Raw genomic sequence first — 20738 nt, forward strand, 5'->3', positions numbered from 1 at the left:
GCTCTATTGGATTATGGTTCATTAATATTCTATTTACAAAAAAAATGTCAGAATGGACGAACACTAAAGAGGGTTTTTGTAGTTTGCAGTTTTAGTGGCCTCTGTATGGAAAGGTGAGATGAGGCCTCGGCAGTCATTTGTAATCTGCAACTTTACTGTTGGATAGTGCTAAATATAACACCCTGTAGCTTTACAATAAGAGACGAATGGAAACCAAAGCAAAGCCTCAGTGCCTGTCAGGTGCACTGATTCTGAAAGTTTGTGAACTCTGCGGAAGTATGAACTACACCTCAAAAAAGCCAAAATGTGCGTCACTCTATTTTCAGTTGACTATTTTCCTTTGTCGTAGTTGGCTTTTTAATGTAGTTGCCTGGAATGAATCTGTTTTAACTGGTGAAATATATTGTGTTTTTAATGTCTCTGAGGTCAGCAGAGGTGTCGTGTCAAGATGCTGTTGTTCAGGAAAAAGCCCCACAGCTCATGAACTTAAGATGATGCTTATTTTAGGAAATGTAGGTCACTTGGTGAAGAAGTGTAGTCCCAGCCAATAAACAGCTCTATACACCAGCCTTGTAAACAGCAGCTGTGGATGAGTCAGGCCTTCAGTGTCAAAGCAAAACTAGAAAAATGAATTAGAAGCAGAGAAGAAAAACAAAGTAGAAGTGTTGCATCTTTGGTCTGATGACTCCAAATTTTTGGTTTTGGGATTAAAAAGTATCTTATGAAACACACAGAGGGTGAAGTCCTGCTTCCTTCTTTCATGGTATCATTATTTAACAGAACAATATCCCATAATTTAGGAATTTTTAGGAATTTATGATCTAAAAGTTGACCAAATGCTCATCATGTTCATTTCATCCGATGCGTTTTTTTTTTTTTTTTTATGTTTGTTCATCATCAGTATGTGTATTTTTTTAAAAATCTTTTTTATTTATAGCTAATGAGTGATGTATCAATATTGGCTGTTTTATGTTTTGTTTCTGTCTCCTGCCTTGGGACTGCAGATGAAAAGTAGTTGTTTTTACTAATTCTGGCATTTTTACATGGGTGTATTTTTTAATATGGTAATGTTCATAAATGTGCATGGTCCCTATTAAATAAATAAATAAATAAATAAATAAATAAATAAATAAGAAGCACTTGGAGTGCGCGGACCTCCGCCAAGGCAGATCAGTGGCCCCCCCCACCCCCGATCACCACCAAAATTTAATCATTTGTTCCTTGTGCCAGTATCAACATTTCCTAACATTTTCATCCAAATCCGTCCACAACTTTTTGAGTTATCTTGCACACAGACAGACAGACAGATAGACAAACCAACACTGACAAAAACATAACCTCCTTGGCGTAGGTAACATAAATTTAGTGGCGTCTGCACTGGATTCCCTTTTTGAGGTTAATTATATTTTTAGTTGCACTCAAGCACAATCATCTGTATTCTTTGTCGTTTATTGAATCCATAATTGACTATAATTCACTTAATATTTGAACTAAGTCCAAACTACTGACCTTTGTGACAAACATATCACTCATTTTGAATCCCTTCCTAAGAGCGTATTTTTATCATTTTACAGAAATGAAGTAATAAAAGTGGACATTTTCTTATTTTACTGACTAATAATATTAATCTTGGGGGTTTGCAAACACTGAATGCCTTTAGTTTTGACTTACTGTGTGCATATCTGCATCAAGCATCATGTCTCTCTCTCTCTCTCTTTTTTTTTTTTTTGCTGTTGTTTTTTTCACACATCAAGTTATGTGCGGCCAGCCTCACTACTGCTACAGGCTACTCTTCTGGTCTTAAAGCTCTGCTAAGACTTTATGTTTCCACCAGTGGAAACTTTTATGGTATAGTGTGAACCACCTTTACCACAGGAGTGAAAGCTGAGAGCTGCTACGTTGAAAGATGCTGCACGTACTTCTAATTCTGCTAGAAAGAGATAATAATAGACTGTAGGGGACTTTTACAAACCTGCTGGTGTCTGTTGCTTGTATGCACATACAAAACATGCAAACACAGTTCTATAAAGTACTTTATTTAAACATTAAATTACATTGCAGGTGATTTGTGCAAATATTTTCATTTATCTTGCAAAATTGATTGCATGAAACACCTTTATTCTTTCCTACTCCTTATTCTAGAATATACACAATGACTCTCTAGATGCTCCTCATGGTGCTGACGTCCACTGTTTCTGTTCAGACTCAGGGCAGCATAGTGAAGATTATCTGCATTTTGGCCCTGGTAAAGAAAACACTGGTTAATTTTAAAATGTTATTCATTGATCTCAACAGTTCAAAAAGTGGATTTATTATGTTTTTATTTCACCTACCGCAGTATCATTCAGAGGAGGAGCTCCTGAAAACAACAATATGCAAATGTTGAAGCCAGTTCACTACAAAATGTACAATATATAGAATGGTTAGTGTCTGTAAAAATCCTACCTTTGCAGACAGAACAAAGATTTTTTTTCAATCTGTACATGATGAAAGTCAAGATGAGGACAACAACAATGGAAATGACCAGTGAAGCGCTCAGGAAGTACACATAGACAGTGTGGAATCCGGTTAAACCTCCTGACAGGGAAGAGAAAAGACTCCATTATAATTTTATTCAGTAATACCACAGGGTGTTTGGGCAGGGCTTGAAAGTCTTAAAAAGTCTGGAATTGTGTGTGAAAGTCTTAATAAAATATGAAAAAAAGTTCTCCCATAGTCGAATTTTAGAGTATGTACAAAGACACATCATCTTGTAAGAAAGCGTATAAAAAAAAACTTAGATGATTTCACTCAACGGTCAGTACTGGAATGATTCTAGTGACACTTGTTTGTGTGATATCCATGCACTTTTGTGATTTTCATATGTTTGAAAACGTTTCTGTCAGTAAAACTTTACTTACTGCAAATTACGCGTTCATTCATACAGTTAACATCAACTTTAACAGGTACAATGTCAACCAAAAAAGCAGGCAAGCAAGTATAAAAGTACATCTTATTTTTCTCTTCAGATTTTCATTTTTCACTTGCTTGTGGTTTTTTTCTCCCTGTCTTTTTCGCTGCACTTGCTTGTTGTATGTTGCTGCTGTTAACTGGGAAATTTCCCCACAGTGGGATAAATAGTATTTTATCTATCTTATATTATCTTATCTTATCTGGTCTTGTCTTATTTTACCTTATATTGTCTTGTCTTATCTTATTTTATCTTTTCTTATCTTGGCGTGTCCTATTTTATCTTATCGTGTCTTATTTTATCTTATCTTGTCGTGTCTTATCTTATCTTGTCGTGTCTTATTTTATCTTATCTTGTCGTGTCTTATTTTATCTTATCTTGTCTTATTTTATCTTATCTTGTCTTGTCTCATTTTATCTTATCTTGTCGTGTCTTATCTTATCTTGTCGTGTCTTATTTTATCTTATCTTGTCTCATTTTATCTTGTCTCATTTTATCTTATCTTGTCGTGTCTTATCTTGTCGTGTCTTATTTTATCTTATCTTGTCTCATTTTATCTTATCTTGTCTTATCTTATCTTGTCGTGTCTTATTTTTATCTTATCTTGTCTTATCTTATCTTGTGTCTTATTTTATCTTATCTTGTCTTATTTTATCTTATCTTGTCTTATCTTATCTTATCGTGTCTTGTCTTATTTTATCTTATCTTGTCTTATTTTATCTTATCTTGTCTTATCTTGTCTTGTCTTATTTGATCTTATCTTGCCTTATTTTATCTTATCTTGTCTTATCTTATCGTGTCTTGTCTTATTTTATTTTATCTTGTCTTATCTTGTCTTATTTTATCTTATCTTATCTTATCTTATCTTATCTTATCTTATCTTATCTTATCTTATCTTATCTCAGTGCAAAAACATTGTAAGCTGTTATCACAAACCTGAAATCTCCACTCTTGTTCCGTTTCCAAATATGATCTCCCCACAGGAGGCCAGAGCGCAGTAGTAAGTCCCGGTATCAGAGGAGCTCGCAGACTCCACTCTCAGACTTAAAGTGCAGTTTTTCACAGATGAATCGTCAGAGAGTTTTGCACATTGCCCAGTACTTGGATAGACAATGGCAGGCTGAGATGCACTGTGTCTAAACCAGTAGAAGCTCTGGTCCTGGTCCTCTGCACATGGTTGGGCGTATATTGTACAGCTTAAATCAATGAGGTCTCCATCCTGAAAGTGTTTCTGAGTTTGCTGCTTCACAACAGCCTGCAGGGGGGTCAGAGAAGCCTGTACATGAAGGAAAACTCCATCCCCAAACTCAACTGCACTGAATAGTAAAACCCCACAGAAATATGTGGCTGAATCTGATAGCTGGAGGTTTGTTATTGTAAGGTTGTTATCTCTTCCTGTTCCATGAACTTCAAATCTTTTCATGAAGTCAGAGGTGATCTCTGCATCTTGTTTGTGCATCATCCGATTTGATATCATTTGAGGCTTTCCTCCTAATGTTTGCTGGTACCAGAAGAAGAAAGTTATAGCGTCATCTTGACAAGAGCATTGCAGAGTCACATTTTCACCAACTCGAGCTTTTTTGATCCCACTTTCTTGAATTATATCTTCAGCTGGAACCAGACCTGCGTAAAATAAATACAGGTCAACATAACCCACATTTAGACCTCAATGAAACTTAAAGCTGACAGAGGTGGAAAGTACTCACAGATTCTCAAAAATAGCAGCAGAATGTAAGGTGGCATCATCTCTGAAGATCTGCAGTCTGTGTCGTGTGAGTTGATGGATGTAGACGACTCTTAAAGGAGACGGTGTCTGTTTGTGATTGGCCAGTTCTTTTCCAAAACATCAGTGTGATCAGGTGACCGGGTTAATTTAGTTTATTTGGCTCCATCACTGCAGTACACCAGGGGACCAGCAGGTGTGATGTGCTTGTGTGAAGGTGAAGTTGGTGGGTGTTAGTGGGTTTTTTTATACTTAGAGGTGATTTTTGCATAGTGGGGTAAAAACATGGGGACAGTTTGAGTGAATGAAAGGTCCAGTGGGTTATGAGACAGTGTGTGTGAGATGTATTTGCACATGGTTGTATAAGACTCAGTAAATCATGCTGTGGTTAATACACTGCAAATTATTTGGTTCGTACCAAGATTAAAAAACAAACTTAAATTTAGAACAGTGGCGATTTCTCATAGACTGCAAGGGAAGATCAGCTTCCCCTAAAATTACGAAAATTAAATGGTTAAATATGTACGCTTATGTTGACATTTCATTGACTACAAATGTGTTAGAACACGTTCATCTCACAGACGAGTTCGTTCAGAATCAGCTTTATCACAAACCAACAGACTCGATGTTGTTCACTTCTCCTCCATTCCCGTGTCTCTGCTTTCTCATACGATCTCTGCTCAGTGCATTTGTCCGTAGACGCTCAGCGTCCATGCACTTCAATGGGACTGAGTGGAACAGTTTTTTTCATTGCCCCAAAACTGGACGGTAATTGGATAAATGCCACAATGTTGTCCTGCCCCCGGACGCTCAGCGTCTCTGGGGGTGAATGGAGCTGTGGGCGGAGCTCGGCTGGGCTGGACGCCAGGATCCCACGTGCTGATTGGAGGATCAGTCGAAAGGCTGAATCACGTTTGATTGACAGCTATTTTGAGATCAGCTCCTTCACTGACACAGTTCAGTTTAATACCGTCGCTCATTCTGCTGTGAAATCGAGAGAGAAACCACTAGGAAATTACTTGTTCATTTCTTGCACTGTAAATAAAACACACTCATTGGACTTCCTTGTTTCAATTTAACATAATTTCAGCGTTGTCTTGTTTCAGTTCCATAATTTAATAATTTCTTGTTCAAGTTTAATATCGTTTTGTAGATAGTTAAATCAATCATACTGTCGGCTAGGTCGGAGTGAACTAGCTATCTAGCAAAGGGCACATGATGGCAGACAATGGTAATGGAACGGAAGGCCGACTTTATGTTTAAATAACTTGACAATTTTTTTGATGTAAGCCGACAATGAGCTTCCCCTCTCTGAAAGACGAGCAGCCGCCACTGATTTAGAAGTATTACATCATTTATCTTGTTTTTTTGCCATGAGTAAAGAAATGAAATTGACATGGTGGCCAAAGTGTTAATGCTGTAACCTGGCAATTTTATGGAAAACAAGATGGATGCCCATTGTCCTCTCCCATGACCTTTGATTGGATTTAAATCCCAGCGCTACTTTGTATAAACCAGTTTTAACTTGGATTGCGTTATTTGCCCCTGCTCACTCATGCATGAAAACCTGGGTCTGTAAATTTGGACGAATATCCACCAATCCCCTACCGACCGACATCCATAAAAGAGAATTCCAAAAATGATCAAATGTGGAACTGGGGGTAATTTTTCAAAATGTATAGTTTTTTTTGATACACGCTGTAGTGCACTGACCCGTGGGGATCCACGGGTTCTAGATGTGGTAGTTTTTATGCTGTTGTGTATTTGTGCATGCTGTATCGTATTTGTCCAGCAGTTACCGCCAAAGCGTTCTGGCCATAGCAACGTGATTGTACAGCTATTGTGTTCCAAAATTAAAGTAAAGTAAAAGTAAGTAAAAGTAAAGTAAAAGTAAGTAAAAGTAAAGTAAAATAAATTTTATTGTCCCCTGGGGTAAATTCATCTTGGGCACAGTGCTACATATCATTGCTTCACAGACAAGATAAAAAACATCATCACGTGGACACATTATAACAAAAACAGTCAGTCTGCCATATAAACCAGACATGGACTACACATGACAATCACAACACAGAACATATAAAGATGCCTAAAGTGCAAAGAGAAAAAGAAAAAAGTGCTAAAGTGCTGTGTGTTTGTTGCACGTTGCTCTGTTGCACTGGTTCTTAACATTGTTCAGCAGCTTAATGGACATTGGGACAAATGATAATTTGAGACGGTTGGTTCTTCACTTTGGCGTACAAAATCTGCTTCCTGATGGAAGAAGTTTGTATTCGGAGGACAATGGATGAGTCGGGTCTGAAGAGATTTTTGTTGCTTGTTTCATGACCGACTGGTTATACAGATTATCTATGGATTATACCCTCTCATACCTATAATCTTCGTTGCTGTTTTGTGCATGTTGTCCAGCCTGTTCTTTAGTTGTACTGATAGGTTGCCATTCTAGGCTGTGATGCCATATCTAATGAGGCTTTCTAAGATAGCTCTGTAAAAAATCAACATAATCTACTTGCTGACCCCATACAGCCTCAGTCGTCTTAAAAAAAATACAGTCTTTGCTGCAGTTTGTTGCACAAGTTTTCTATGTGTGGTTTCCAGCAAAGCAGGTTATCAATATGGACCCTTAGGTATGTGTATGTGGCCAGTTGATCAACAGTCTGGTCTTTGATGACCACTGGCTCGTATGTGGTCAATTACTACTGTCTCCCAAAATATTGGTCCTTATCAAATTGCCGTTTTCGCTAGTCTGTTCCTCAACCAAAAATACATAACTATGCCAAAGTGCAGCAGCCAGGTCTTTCCGGATTTTGTGTGAATCCCCAGATACACATACATACACGCACACACAGAGGCCACTTGGTTTTTATAATATAGATGGGAGAGGAAAAAAGATTAAAAACTAAAATCATAAAAAATGTGAACTTTGACCTATTGTTCCCAAAATGTAAAAACATCTATTCTGGGTCACTGACAATCTATAAACCCAATTTAGCATTAATTCAACAATTAGTTTTGCTGTTACAGACATTCAAAAGTTTGCCCATTATAAGTAAATGGAAAAAAAAAGATTTTAAAAATTCATAAAAAATTTTAGCTTTGACCCACTGTTCCCAAAATGTAATCAGATCTATTCTGGGTCACTGGCAATCTATAAACCCAATTTAGTATGAATTGAAGCAATAATTTTGATGCTAGAGTGTTAACAAACAAACAAACTGAACCAAAAACAATACCCCTTGCCTCTCCTGCGGAGGGGGGGGTGGGGTAATAACAAGAAAATATTCTACATGGCATTCTTGTTCGTGTCTGTACACCTTCTCAAACAAAATGGAGAACTTATTGACATATTGCTCTGTAGCGCCTCCAGTGGTCATCATCAGGACAGAGTTCTGTTATTTGTAACAGTTGACAGTCGTCCTTCACAGTTGATAATAAGGAGAAGGAGTTGAATATTTGCTGTTTTTGATCGTTACATAGTTAAACGCCACTTCTCATGACTGTATATGTGTTTAATGTTGAAGTGTTTGCACTGATGTTTTGTTCACTTGTTCACATGCTTTAGCTACGACCTAACGTCTTTGTTGAGTTCAATCGCCTGCTGCAGCCAACTTCTACCCAACATACGCAGTGAGGTGTGTGGGACTCAGACTTGTCTTTTGATGTGTGCGGTCTGAATGCATGCTCTAAAAAACACTGTGGTAAAAGCTGTAAGGTTATTGACTCAGCAGAGACGAGTCCGTACTGACCAACGCTCTTCGCACAAACGCCCACGCTTCCTGAGAAATGCACGGCGACAGTAAGACGGCGTAAAAGGTGGGGGTTTCGTAAACAAGTCAGAGGTTAGACATGATAAACATCCTCCTCCTTTTGATGAAGACGATGAGAGAAATCATGTAAAAGGGTGAAACCTTGCTGTTAGGACACAAAACAAGCAAAACAAATAATAAAAAAAGGAGAATTTAACCGAGTCTATGTTATCTGGAAAGCTATACTGTTTATACTGTGTTCCAGGCAACCCGTAACTCGTGTTTTTCCGACCTTCTACTGGTGAAAATGCACTGGGATGGCAGTCAAACCTGTGACGTCCCACCCGTGAACTCGTACTAGATCCATGTACTCCCAGTTCCGAGTTCTGACGTCACGTAGCAACGGCAGCCCCCATGGATGCGGTGTTTATGCAGATTGTTTATGTCAACAAAGTATTGGTCTGATGTTATTTATCTGCATAATCAGCAGCTAGTCTAGTGTTAGCTAGTTTTCAGTCCATTGTGTGTTAGAATAAACTAGAAGCACTCGGAGAGCGCAGACCTCCGCCAAGGCAGATCAGTGCTCCAGATTTGGATGAAAATTTCAGGAAATGTTGATACTGGCACAAGGAACAAATGATTAAATTTTGGTGGTGATTGGGTCTGGGGGGGGGGGGGGGGGGGGGGGGTCATGGTGGGCTGCGCTGTCTTTTCTAGAAAAGCACTAGGAGGGCGCAGACCTCCGCCAAGGCAGATCAGTGCCCCCCCCCCTATCAACATTTCCTCCTACAAATACCTTGGCCTGATAATAGACAATAAACTGGACTGGTCTCTGAACACTTTAACATCTGCACCAAGCTACTACAGATGTTTTAGGACTCTGTAGTGGCTAGTGTTGTTTTTTACGCTGTGATCTGCTGGGGGGTAGTGGCAGCAAGAGGAACATCCAGCGCCTGAATAAGATCATTAAGAAGGCGGGCTCTGTGGTGGACCTGAAGCTGGACTCCGTAGAAGAAGTGACAGAGCAGAGAACCCTCTCCAGACTGAAGGCGATCATGCATAATGTCAACCACCCATTATGCAGGGTCCTGAGCCAGCAGAGGAGCACCTTCAGCAACAGACTGCACCCACTGAGCTGCTCCACCACTAGATATGCGAGGTCGTTTGTCCCTCATGCAATAAGACTATATAACTGTTAAAGTGGGAGGGGAGGTGGGAGGAGACAGGAGGAGGAGCAACTGGGTGGGGGTGTATAGGAGGTAGAAGCTCAGGAACACTTCTGTCCTTGGGTGGGTTTCTTTGATTTAATGTTTTTATGCTTTTATGTGACAGGTAGAAAACACATCTTGTCTTTTAAGTCTACCTCTTTTTAATCTAAGTTATTCACAGCTACTTATACTCTGCATTTATTTATACTAGTCAACATTTGCTAGGGATCAGTTTTATATTTGCACAATAATTGATGTATAATATTTTGGGTGACTTCATATATTATGTGTGTACTTTGGCTAGTCATGTAAAGAAAAATGGACCAAAAGGTAAAAAAACATAAATTTTTATTGCACTTTCTGGCAAAAGGGTGATACAACCCTAGAAATTAGAGTTCACAACAATTACTCTTCCAATTTTGTTTCACTGAAACCACTCAGAATGTTCAGAAACACATATGGTGTGATGTCAATAATGTGTGTGGCCACCATCCGCATCCGCAGGCTGTACTCCACTGGGAAAGTAAATTTTCAAGTTTCCAGAATTACACCCCCGAATATAGCAAAGTTATAGTCCTGATCCCTAGCAAATGTTGACTAGTGTATTTATTGTGTGCAATGTGACCGCATTTTGTATTTTCAATTTCCCCTAGGGGATTAATAAAGTAAAATCTATCTATCTATCTATCTATCTATCTATCTATCTATCTATCTATCTATCTATCTATCTATCTATCTATCTATCTATCTATCTATCTATCTATCTATCTATCTATCTATCTATCTATCTATCTATCTATCTATCTTTTTTAATTTTTGTGTTAGAGCATTTAATTAATTGGTTGTAATTGGGGTGTGAAGGGGATTTTAAGCAATATAGCAAAAAATGTTCCAGGAAAACATCTCGCACCCCACTTTTAATAGTTAGCTATACACAACTAGCTATAAAGTCATACTGTATAAAGTCAGACAAACCAAACCAAATACATGCAAAGATAATACAAAATGAAAACAAAACCAAGTGCAAAACTACATATACAGGAAGTACAAAGCAAAAAAAACAAAACAAAAAAACAAACATAAATGTATACCTGATGAAATGATGCAAAACAATTACAATACCACACCAACATAAGTAAATAACAAGATGCAAATCACATACAAAGCAAAATGTAAAAACGTGTAACTGTTCATATGATCTCATGAATAAATGAATATAATCCTGTCCTTTCATTCCAACTTCACACTCTTCAAACTGGTCTGATGGGATTTCTTTTTGCGTAAAATCTTTAAAATTTAGCCTTTTTTTTTGTCTTTCTTTAAAAAATCTCTATTGCTCAGTCATGTGTACAAATAATTTCTTCAGCAGTTGCACTAAAATTTGTCAGCTGTTTCTCTATTTTGCTGCTTTATCATTTGGATTCAGTCGAGTCGAGATGCGGCAAATACCGCTGTGGTTTCCTAAACCACAGTTTTTACTTTTCACACACGTCACAGTATCTTTCTCCAGTTTTTGGACCAGAATGCGTCAGTGATCAGACAGAAGGACTGGGCTTCCTGTGTGCAGTTTCTCCTGTCCTTCAGCTTGGTCTTGTTTCCACTGTGCTGTTACCTTTAACAGCTGAATTGAGGTCAGTTATGGGTAGATATGCTTTCTCCTCTTACACTGCACAGATAAGAACGAGGGCCTTTTTTGTGGCTTGTGGTGCGTCGTGTTTGCTCGTCTCTTCTTTAATGTGCTTCAGTGACATACAGTCGATGCATCTGAAGGTGGAGTTGAGAGCAAAGACGTGCAGTGCAACGCAAATGTAGTCTCCTACGTCTGTGTGGTGTGGATGGGTTGCCTTTGTTCTTCTGTTGACTTTAAAAAGGTGTGGCAGAGTGTGTGTGTTATCTTAATAGACCCGTGGGAGTAAAAATAACCAAAAGGCTCAACAATCACAGAGCCCAGGCCTTGTGAAAGGACTGCAACTAATATATGTGCAACAGTTTATGCCGCTTACAGTTAAAACCCACCTACGCATCCTGTTCGAACCGGAGACAGGGGAGAGATAAAGGTGAGAAAACCACCGGGGATGAAGTCGAACGCTACATGACAACTTGACCAGAGCCTGAACACAGAAGTTTTTTTTTTTCTTTTCAGTTTTCACATTAGTCAGTTGGCTGTAAAAAGTTGTCTCTGTGTTTAGGAGGTGTTTTAGAACCTTTTTTTTTTTTTTTTTTTGAAGCTTAAGTTATTCTTATTTTTTTGGGTGATTCATAAAGAAGGGTTAAGAATAGGGTTGTAAGAAAATATTGGTGCTGCAATTTCATTTCACAATACTGTATCGATATCATGAAGTATTGTATCGATATTTTTAAGTATTTTTTCAAATGCAGATATTGTGATGGTTCATTTTGGGGTTTTTTTGTTTTTCTTTTTTGCTTATATTTTCTTTATCATTATTTAACACTCTTTTATTAAATAATGTTAGTTCCTTTGTTGGAATTGCACAAAAATAATGTTCTGATGTTAGTTCTGCACTAATAGAATATGAACATTTGAACAGGATCTTAAACTGTAATGTCTGTAAAACAGAATTTAAGTTTTAACAGGAAAATTTTGTGATATAGCATCAGATCCTGTTGTGATCAAATAAAAATGTGTTTAGTATTTGTGCATATTTCTGGTGTAATTAAATTTTTCGAGGAAATGGTCATTTTTAAAAAAGAAACAAACAAAAAACTGCCTTTTTAACAGTGTCATGATATATCGTGATATATCGTATTGTGATCTTAGTATTGTGATTTGTATCATATCACCTGATTGTTGCCAATACACACCCCTAGTTAGGAATGATTAAAAATATGTCGAGTTTAATTGAATTTGACTGTGATAGAGATTCCAGAAGTACAAGAGTACACTGTAAAAAATGTGTGAATGTAAGAAGGCCTTCAGTCATTTACTAAAAAGAATGAAATAATCTTGTTGGGCTTGTTTTTCATTCATTAATTTTGTCTCAGTAGAACAGCTAATATATATTTTTAGTGACTGATATTACTTTTTGTCTTTAAAAGCATAACATGGTTAAAATCTGGCTCATTTTTTCATAGTTTTAATACCCATCATGGACTTTCACAGACAAATGTTAACTCTAATTTTAAAAACTCCAGCCAAGTAAAATGTGTTTACCCTGTTTAAGTTCTATTTAAGAGTATTTAGCATCTGTCTAATGGGGTTTGCACAGTTTTTTATTTGGTTGAACTTGTACTGAGAAAGTTTCAGCTCCTAAATAAATGTGTAATTACTATAATGATGTCAGCAGCAGCAAAGTTTCTCTTTCTTTCTTTCTTTCTTTCTTTCTTTCTGTCTGTCTTTTTTTCTTTCTTTCTGTCACTCTGTCTGTTGTTTTTTCTTTTTTCTGTCTGTCTTTCTTTTTTCTGTCTGTCTGTCCATCCATCTCTTTCTTTCTTTTTTTTTCTGTCTGTCTGTTGGTCGGTCAGTCGGTCTGTCTTTCTTTTTTCTTTTTTCTGTCTGTCTTTCTGTCTGTCTGTCTGTCTGTCCATCCATCTGTCTTTCTTTTTTTTCCTTTGTCTGTCTGTCTTTCTTTTTTCTCTGTCTATCTGTCTGTCTTTCTTTCTTTCTTTCTTTCCTTTTTTTCTCTCTGTCTTGTCTCTTTTCTTTTTTTTTTTTTTTCCTTCGGGGTCTTTTGGGGTCAAGGACAGTTTGTTTTTGTGTCAGTCGACCACATCAGAACCTCCAGATGCATCACTCTGTGGGCGGCTGTCGCATGTCACAAATAAACAGGACATACCATCTATGTGCGCCCTTAAAATGCTCCAATCTGCAGTTTTTATCACAGTGCTTTCTCTAAATCATTTTTTTCCTAGCCAAACCTCTTTGTTGGTTGTTAGTTCAATATTTTCCTTTTCTTCTGTATAAAATCCCAGGTTGCAGAGTTAAAGGATTTGTGTGATACATAGGTAGACTGTTGCCCCCTGCTGACCCAGAATTTAACTGTTCACCAGCAGATCATGACAAAGACAGTATTAGAATATTAGAACAGACTTCAAATATCCTGTTAAATGAGCTGGATCAGATACTGCTATAGCTGGAGGGTACAGAAGCTGTTGTTGGTGGGATGCAGAGTTCGATTTGCAGCAGAAATCACTGGAGTTCAGACACTCTAAGTGAAGAATAAACCGTCGTCTCCTCTGTGCTCCTGTGCCTCCTGCGCTTACTTTGCCTCTTCTTGAAATCCACAGCTACGTACTGCAAAGCATCACATTCCTCATTCTGTAGGGAATAAAAAGGGTTAATTTATTTCTATCAAAGGTGTAAAGAGGAAAAAAAAAAAAAAGCAGTGTCGGATTAGAAAATTTTAAACCAACCTGAGTGTCAGCAGTGTAATCCGGGACACTTGTCTGGGGTTGTGCTTCTAAAAAAACAATAAGTAAATGAATAAGTACACTACCAGTCAAAAGTTTGGACTCACCTTCTCATTTAAATGGCACGAGATGGACCGCAGGTGGTCAACAAGTGCTCAGCATCACTGGGAAGTCCTTCAAGACTTTCGGAAAATATTTCAGGTGACTACCTCATGAAGCTCATCGAGAAAATGCCAAGAATATGCAAAGCAGTAATAAAAGTAAAATGTGGCTATTTTGAAGAATGTAAAATATAAAACATGTTTTTAGTTATGTCACACTTTTTTTTAACTACATATGTGTTCATTCATAGTTTTGATGCCGTCAGTGAAAATCAACAATGTAAATAGCCATGAAAATAAAGAAAAACGAGGTGAGTCCAAACTTTTGAGTGGTAGTGTAAATAATAATAATTAAAAACTAGAAGCACTCGGAGAGCGCAGACCTCCGCCAAGGCTGATCAGTGGCCCCCCCTGTGGGCCCCCCCACCCCCGATCACCACCAAAATTTAATCAGTTCTTCCTTATCCCATTTCCAACAAACTGAGAGCTGCAACTATACACTGCATTAAGACAGGGAATGCCTGTTTTCCTGTGGAAATAGAAAAAGAAATGTAGACTTTCATATATATTTAAAACAAAAAAACAAAACAAAACAAAAACAAAGCTGTGGAAGTCAGACCCTACCTTCATGTACCTATGAATGAACTCATGCACTTATCCTCTTTACTTATGGCATGTAGCTCTGGAAGTCTCTTAATCATTTATATATAGATTTTATAAAATTATTTTCATTGTTTTATGCATCCTGTATTCTCTTTAAATAATATATTTTCAAATTCTGATGTTTAATTGTTGAAACAATTGTTACCCATATGGATATTTCTTTTTAAACATTCAAAGATTTTTATTTTGTCAATTCACTGGATGCAGAATTTAGATATCATTTTTCTCTCACCTTTTAAATAAAAAAAAAGCCATGGAAATTTTAAAATAGAAGTAAAAATACAATAAGAATACACTATAATCGAATATGAAGTATATATGTAAGCTTATTTACAATAGCAGCGGTAGTGTAAAACATCAGCAGTTATGAGGTGAATAATGGATTAGAACAGAATCAGATATGACAGTAACAGCTGCAGGTATATTTGTAATATTTGCAATATTTGTAATAAAGTGCATTTTATTCATGTAAAGCACATTAAATCACTGTTATGTCTGAGACCTAGCAATGTACTTTTGTCCTCTGTAGGGGGCAAGAGTTTCACAGCTTTACTTAAAAAATAAAAAGCAAAAACACTGTCCACTGCAAAACACATTCCATAAAATAAAATTAAAAATGTATCTGAAAAAAATCGGTCACGGTGTTTCTAATCAAGGCAATTATTTAATGTAAAAAAGGCAAAAAAAAAAAAAAAAGACTTTCCTGGGTCTAAGGAGAACAAATAAACTGACTTTACCTTACCTTAAACCCTAAGCCTAAAATGGTCCTCCTGGACTTTTGTTGGACTATAAAAAGGTTAGAAAATATGCTGTCAGTGAGCCCGTTGACCCATTTTTCCAGAACACTTTTTTTTCTCCAGATCTTTCAAAATCTAGCAATCATTTACAATTTACTGCATGTTATAAAACTGCTAAAACGGCTTCTTCTCCAACTTCTGGTGCAGGCATGAGTGAAATTACCACAACGACCCAATGTAGCCTATAAAGCACAACGTCTCAGGTTTCAGAATCCACTAGAATTTTTCCAACTGTACAAACAGTGAAAGAGTTCCAGCCATCCGAACTGCATAGGTGTTGGGTGTGTCAGCGATGACACATCAGGTTTTAAAGAGTTAACTGTTCTACCTTTGTATTAAAACTGTACTTCATAAGGTCAGGAGTGAAAAACATGTTCAGGTAAGGATGCACCGACATATCATCTACGTGCTGAAAATACTATAAAGATTTCTCTGTTAAGGGAGGGGGGACAACTAAAACAAAACATCAGTGTTAACTATCAGCCCCTGTGTTACTGTAACCCTTTAATGCCGAACGTATCATATTTGATACATGAGCTTTGAAGCCCTCTACATGATCAGCGTGATATTTTTTTTCTTGAAAAACTTGATGTATTCAATTAGATACATGCAGTAGTTGGATAATCTACCAGGGGGGAGGAATTTGTTCACCAGAGGCCTTTCCAGTGACATTACAAGATTGTGAGGAGGCAGAACTTTGCCAATTTTGAAAAGGAATTACCAATTTGCCAGACATGTTTGTGTTATATTATGTTTTTGTTTGTTCAAAAATAATAATATTTGAGCATTGAGAGCCAAAGTATCAAATATGATACAAAATTGAAAATCATACATTCATTCATTCATTCATTTTCTGAACCCGCTTTATCCTAAAATCATACATGGAAATTGATATTTGAAAAAAAAAAAATTGGGGGTTGGGACCAAGGACCAATAAAGGCTCCAGTTTCAAAGAACTGGAATTTTTTGTCAGTGATTTAATGCACAGGTGCCAAACATGTGGCCCGGGGGCCAAATCCGGCCCTCCAAAGGGTCCAATTCGGCCCGCGGGATGACTTTGTAAAATGCAGAAATTACACTGAAGATATTAACAATCAAGGATGTTAAAATCACTTTAATTCAGGTTCCACATACAGTCCAATTAGGTTTCAAGTGGGTCAGACCAGTAAAATATGATCATTTGACAACCCCAAATTTCCTTTTTTTTTGGTGAAAATAAGTAAAATTACATGAAAATGTTCACATTACCAAACTATACTTTTATAAAAAATGTGAATAACCTGAACAAATATGAACGAACGGAAATGTCTTTAGAGAAGTAAATGCAATTTTACCAATATTCAGCCTGTTACTAAATGTTTTGTGTGATTGTAATGCACATGTGTAAATGATAAACTGATAAACCGAGGCAGAATACTGGTAAAATTGCACTTGTTTTTCTTAAGACAATTCAAGTTGTTCATGTTATTCAGATTTTTAAAAAAAAAACTTTGTTGATATAAACCTGATCATAATAGAATTTTACTTTTTTCACTGTTATTATTTTACTGGTCCGACCCACTTGAGATCGAATTGAGCTGAATGTGGCCCCTGAACCAAAATGACTTTGACACCCCTGATTTAATGGTTCAGGTTTTACAGGGTTAATACTGCTTCTCAATTGACTTACCTGGTTAAAAAAAGGAAAATAAATAAATAAATAATCTAAATCTGAATCATGCACCACTCTGCTAATAATAACACAGAAGGATCATTTGTATTGCATCAACTTAACACATAGTGAAAACATAACTAATATTTAAGGTTTGTGCTTCTAAGCAGAACTGATCGCACTTGGTTGTTCAGAAGAACCAATAAAGGCGCCAGTTTCAAAGAACTGGAATTTTCTGTCAGTGATTTAATGGTTCAGGCTTTACAGGGTTAAATATCAGTATCATTATTGTTCAGTCACTGCCCAGTGTGTGTTGCTCACCTAAATCCAGCCTTGTGCCGTTCCCAAACACTATCTCTCCACATGAAGCCACAGCACAATAGTAAATCCCAGCATCAGACAGACTAACATTCCTCTTTGTCAGACTGTACATACAGCGCTTTGTAGCAGACCCCGACTCTAAGCTCTTCACACAATGGCTGCTGCTGTTTGTATGGACGTACATAACTCCCAGGCCGGAGCTCCTTGAATCCTCTCTGAACCAGTAAACGGTATGTTCTTTGTTGCTGGTCCCAGTGTGCACCGTACAGTTCAGAGTCACAGAGTCTCCTGGCTGCACAGGTTTAGACACCTTCTGCTGGTGGAAAGAAATGTGCATGGATTCTGAAAGATGCAAGTGAGATTTTAGAAAAGACTCAAAAACAGAAATTAGTGTAAAGCACAAAGGTCAAACATGCGGCCCGGGGGCCAAATCTGGCCCGTGGGATGAATTTGTAAATGCAAAAAGTAGACTGAAGATATCAATAATCAATGGTGTTCAAATCATTTCAGGTCAGTTCAGTTTAACCCTTTCATGCACAGTGGTCACTCCAGTGGGCAGTTATTCTCCAGCTGTTCTCTTGTATATTCATGGGTTTTGTTGTTTTAGTTCCATATCAGCCAACACAGTGGACACTTATGCGCCATCCCATAATACACTGACATTCATACAATTATTGTAACTTTGCTGCTTTTGATAAACCTGATCTGCAGTAACATGGTTTAGCGTAAATTAATTGCTAATTCTTACTAGACTGTAATTAACAGTTTTCTGAAACAGAAAGTTTTTTTTTTTTTTTTTTTTTTTTTGCATATCCTCCTGAGACCCAGCAATGCATTTTGTCCTCTGTAGGGGACAAAAGTTTTACAGTTTTACTTAAAAAAAAAATACTGTCCATTGCAAAGGACAGTTCATGAAAAAAATAAATCAATAAATAAAAATAATTTTTAAAATGTATGTGAAAAAACTGTTGCATTATGCAGTTTCCAATCAAGACAATTTTTAATGTAAAAAAGCTAAAATTGTCAAATTCCTGGGTCTCAGAAGGATATTATCTCCATGAAATGAGTAATGACTAATATTAGAGTATGATAAAATGTGAGAAAACATCAGATCAGCAGTATTAAAAATGTTTTTATTTCATAGTTTTCACACAGTTTATCACTTTCTGATGAGTTTTTAAATACATGTTTCTTTGCTTCAAAAATTAAACACACGGTGTCCAGCTGAGTGGACATTTTTGTAACACCACAAAAAATAGGTTCATAAAAAAAAAAATTCAATTGCATTTTTTTTTTCATGCCTAAAGAGGAATAAAAACACTCAAGAAAAACATATTGACAAAGATTCTCATAATTCATGCATGAAAGGGTTAAAATGGGTCAGAACCAGTAAAACACAAATTCCTGGGAGGATATTATTGCCATGAAATGAGTAATAACTAATATTAGAGTATGATAAAATGTGAAAACAGTAGCAATTTAGTAATTAAATTAGTTTGGCATTTAATGAAAAAAAATGTTTATTTCATAGTTTTCACACAGTTTATCACTTTCTGATGATGAGTTTTTAAATACATGTTTCTTTGCTTCAAAAATTAAACACATGGTGTCAGCTGAGTGGACATTTTTGTAACACCACAAAAAAAAGGTTCATAAAAAAAAAATTCAATTGCATTGTTTTTTTTTTCATGCCTAAAGAGGAATAAAAACACTCAAGAAAAACATATTGACAAAGGTTCTCATAATTCATGCATGAAAGAGTTAAAATGCATCAGAACCAGTAAAACACTATCATTATAACCTATAAATAAAGAAAACCACAAATTTCTCTTTGTTTTAGTGTAAAAACGGTAAAATTATACAAAAATGTTTACATTTACAGACTAGCCTTTTACAAAAACTGTCAATAACCTGAAATGTCTTAAGAGAAGTGTGTGGAATTGTACTAATATTCTGCCTGTTACTACATGTTTTGTGTATTTATAGATCCACTGTGATCTGTAAGTTATGATGCACATGTATAAATGATAAACTAAAGTGTAATATTGCTAAAATTGCACTTATTTTTCTTAAGAATTTTCAGGTTGTTCATATTTGTTCATGTGATGTTCAAGTAGAGTTTGTAGATGTAAACATTTTCATTATGGAATTTGACTTTTTTTCACTCAAAAACAGAGAAAACTTTGGTGTCGACATTATTTATCAGTTCTTATCCTATTACTTATATTATTTATTTTACTGGTCCGGCCCACTTTATAACGTATTAGTCTGTATGTGGCCCCTGAACTAAAATGAGTTTGACACCCCTGGCGTAAAGTCTCCAAATACCCCCAAAAATGAGCAATGAAAATACCTTTTAAAACCAGAAATGTCCCATTGTCAAACTCGGTGGTTGCCACACTGGTCCGTCCGCAGTAGTAAATGGCTGAATCCGACTGCTGGATGTTGGAGATTTTCAGATGATAGGATCCGGCTTCAGCATGCACGGAAAATCGTTTGTTGCCGTCAAACTTCTCTGAGTTGCCATGAAGTGAGTGTATGTAGTCAGATGATATTATCTGAGGTTGCTCCCCTGCAGCCTGTTTGTACCAACACAGATACCTGGCACTGGATGCATAGATGCACGGTAAAGAAACATTGTCTCCGATGTGAGTGTAGACTACAGAATATGAGAAAACACCATCTGAAACACAAATAAGAGCAAGTTACTTAATGCGAATATTCTGTCGGATGTTGGAAAATCTTCCAAAGAAAATATCTCCTGCTGCTGAGAATTTGGTTTTTACATAGAAAAATATAATTCGCTGTCACTTACGGACTCGAAGGAGGGAAATCAGAAGCACATAAAGTTTGATCATCCTTCCGTCTGTGGTGCTCTGACTCTTACACTATAAAATGGCAACTTCAGAAAAAGGGTTTGAGGGCTAAAGTTGCACCTTCAGCGGAAAACAGTTGAGTAAGTAACCAGGTGATTGCGCATTTGTGGGTGTCAATGTCTGTACAAAAAGGAAGTGAGAAGGATTTTTTTTTTTACAGGGTCCTTCCATTTCATATTGTATTAGAAGGTTTTTCTACAGTTACATAGAAGATGTCATGATCCTAGAACAGGGGTGTCGAACTCATTTTACTTCAGGGGTTCCACATTCACCTCAATATGATTTCAAGTGGGCTGGACCAGTAAAATAACACCAGTGAAAAAAGTAAAATTAC

General features: G+C 36.8%; 2 protein-coding genes across 2 annotated transcripts; both read right to left on the reverse strand.

Moving 5' to 3' along the window:
- Positions 1-2074: 2074 nt before the first annotated feature.
- LOC115438713 (uncharacterized) lies at positions 2075-4729 on the reverse strand. Its single transcript, XM_030162495.1, has 5 exons — positions 4657-4729; positions 3887-4573; positions 2446-2577; positions 2334-2359; positions 2075-2242 (listed from the first exon to the last, which is right to left on the reverse strand). The coding sequence occupies exons 1-5, from the start codon at positions 4694-4696 to the stop codon at positions 2117-2119; spliced, it is 1011 nt and encodes a 336-aa protein (XP_030018355.1). The 5' UTR covers positions 4697-4729; the 3' UTR covers positions 2075-2116.
- Positions 4730-13286: 8557 nt separating this feature from the next.
- Positions 13287-20411, reverse strand: LOC115439033 (tyrosine-protein phosphatase non-receptor type substrate 1-like). Its single transcript, XM_030162930.1, has 5 exons — positions 20344-20411; positions 19882-20211; positions 17529-17870; positions 13999-14045; positions 13287-13903 (listed from the first exon to the last, which is right to left on the reverse strand). Exons 1-5 carry the CDS (start codon positions 20384-20386, stop codon positions 13775-13777), a joined length of 891 nt encoding a protein of 296 aa, XP_030018790.1. The 5' UTR covers positions 20387-20411; the 3' UTR covers positions 13287-13774.
- Between the last annotated feature and the right edge of the window lie 327 nt (positions 20412-20738).

This window comes from Sphaeramia orbicularis, chromosome 18 (genome assembly GCF_902148855.1).
Source record: "Sphaeramia orbicularis chromosome 18, fSphaOr1.1, whole genome shotgun sequence".
Lineage (NCBI taxonomy): Eukaryota > Metazoa > Chordata > Actinopteri > Kurtiformes > Apogonidae > Sphaeramia > Sphaeramia orbicularis.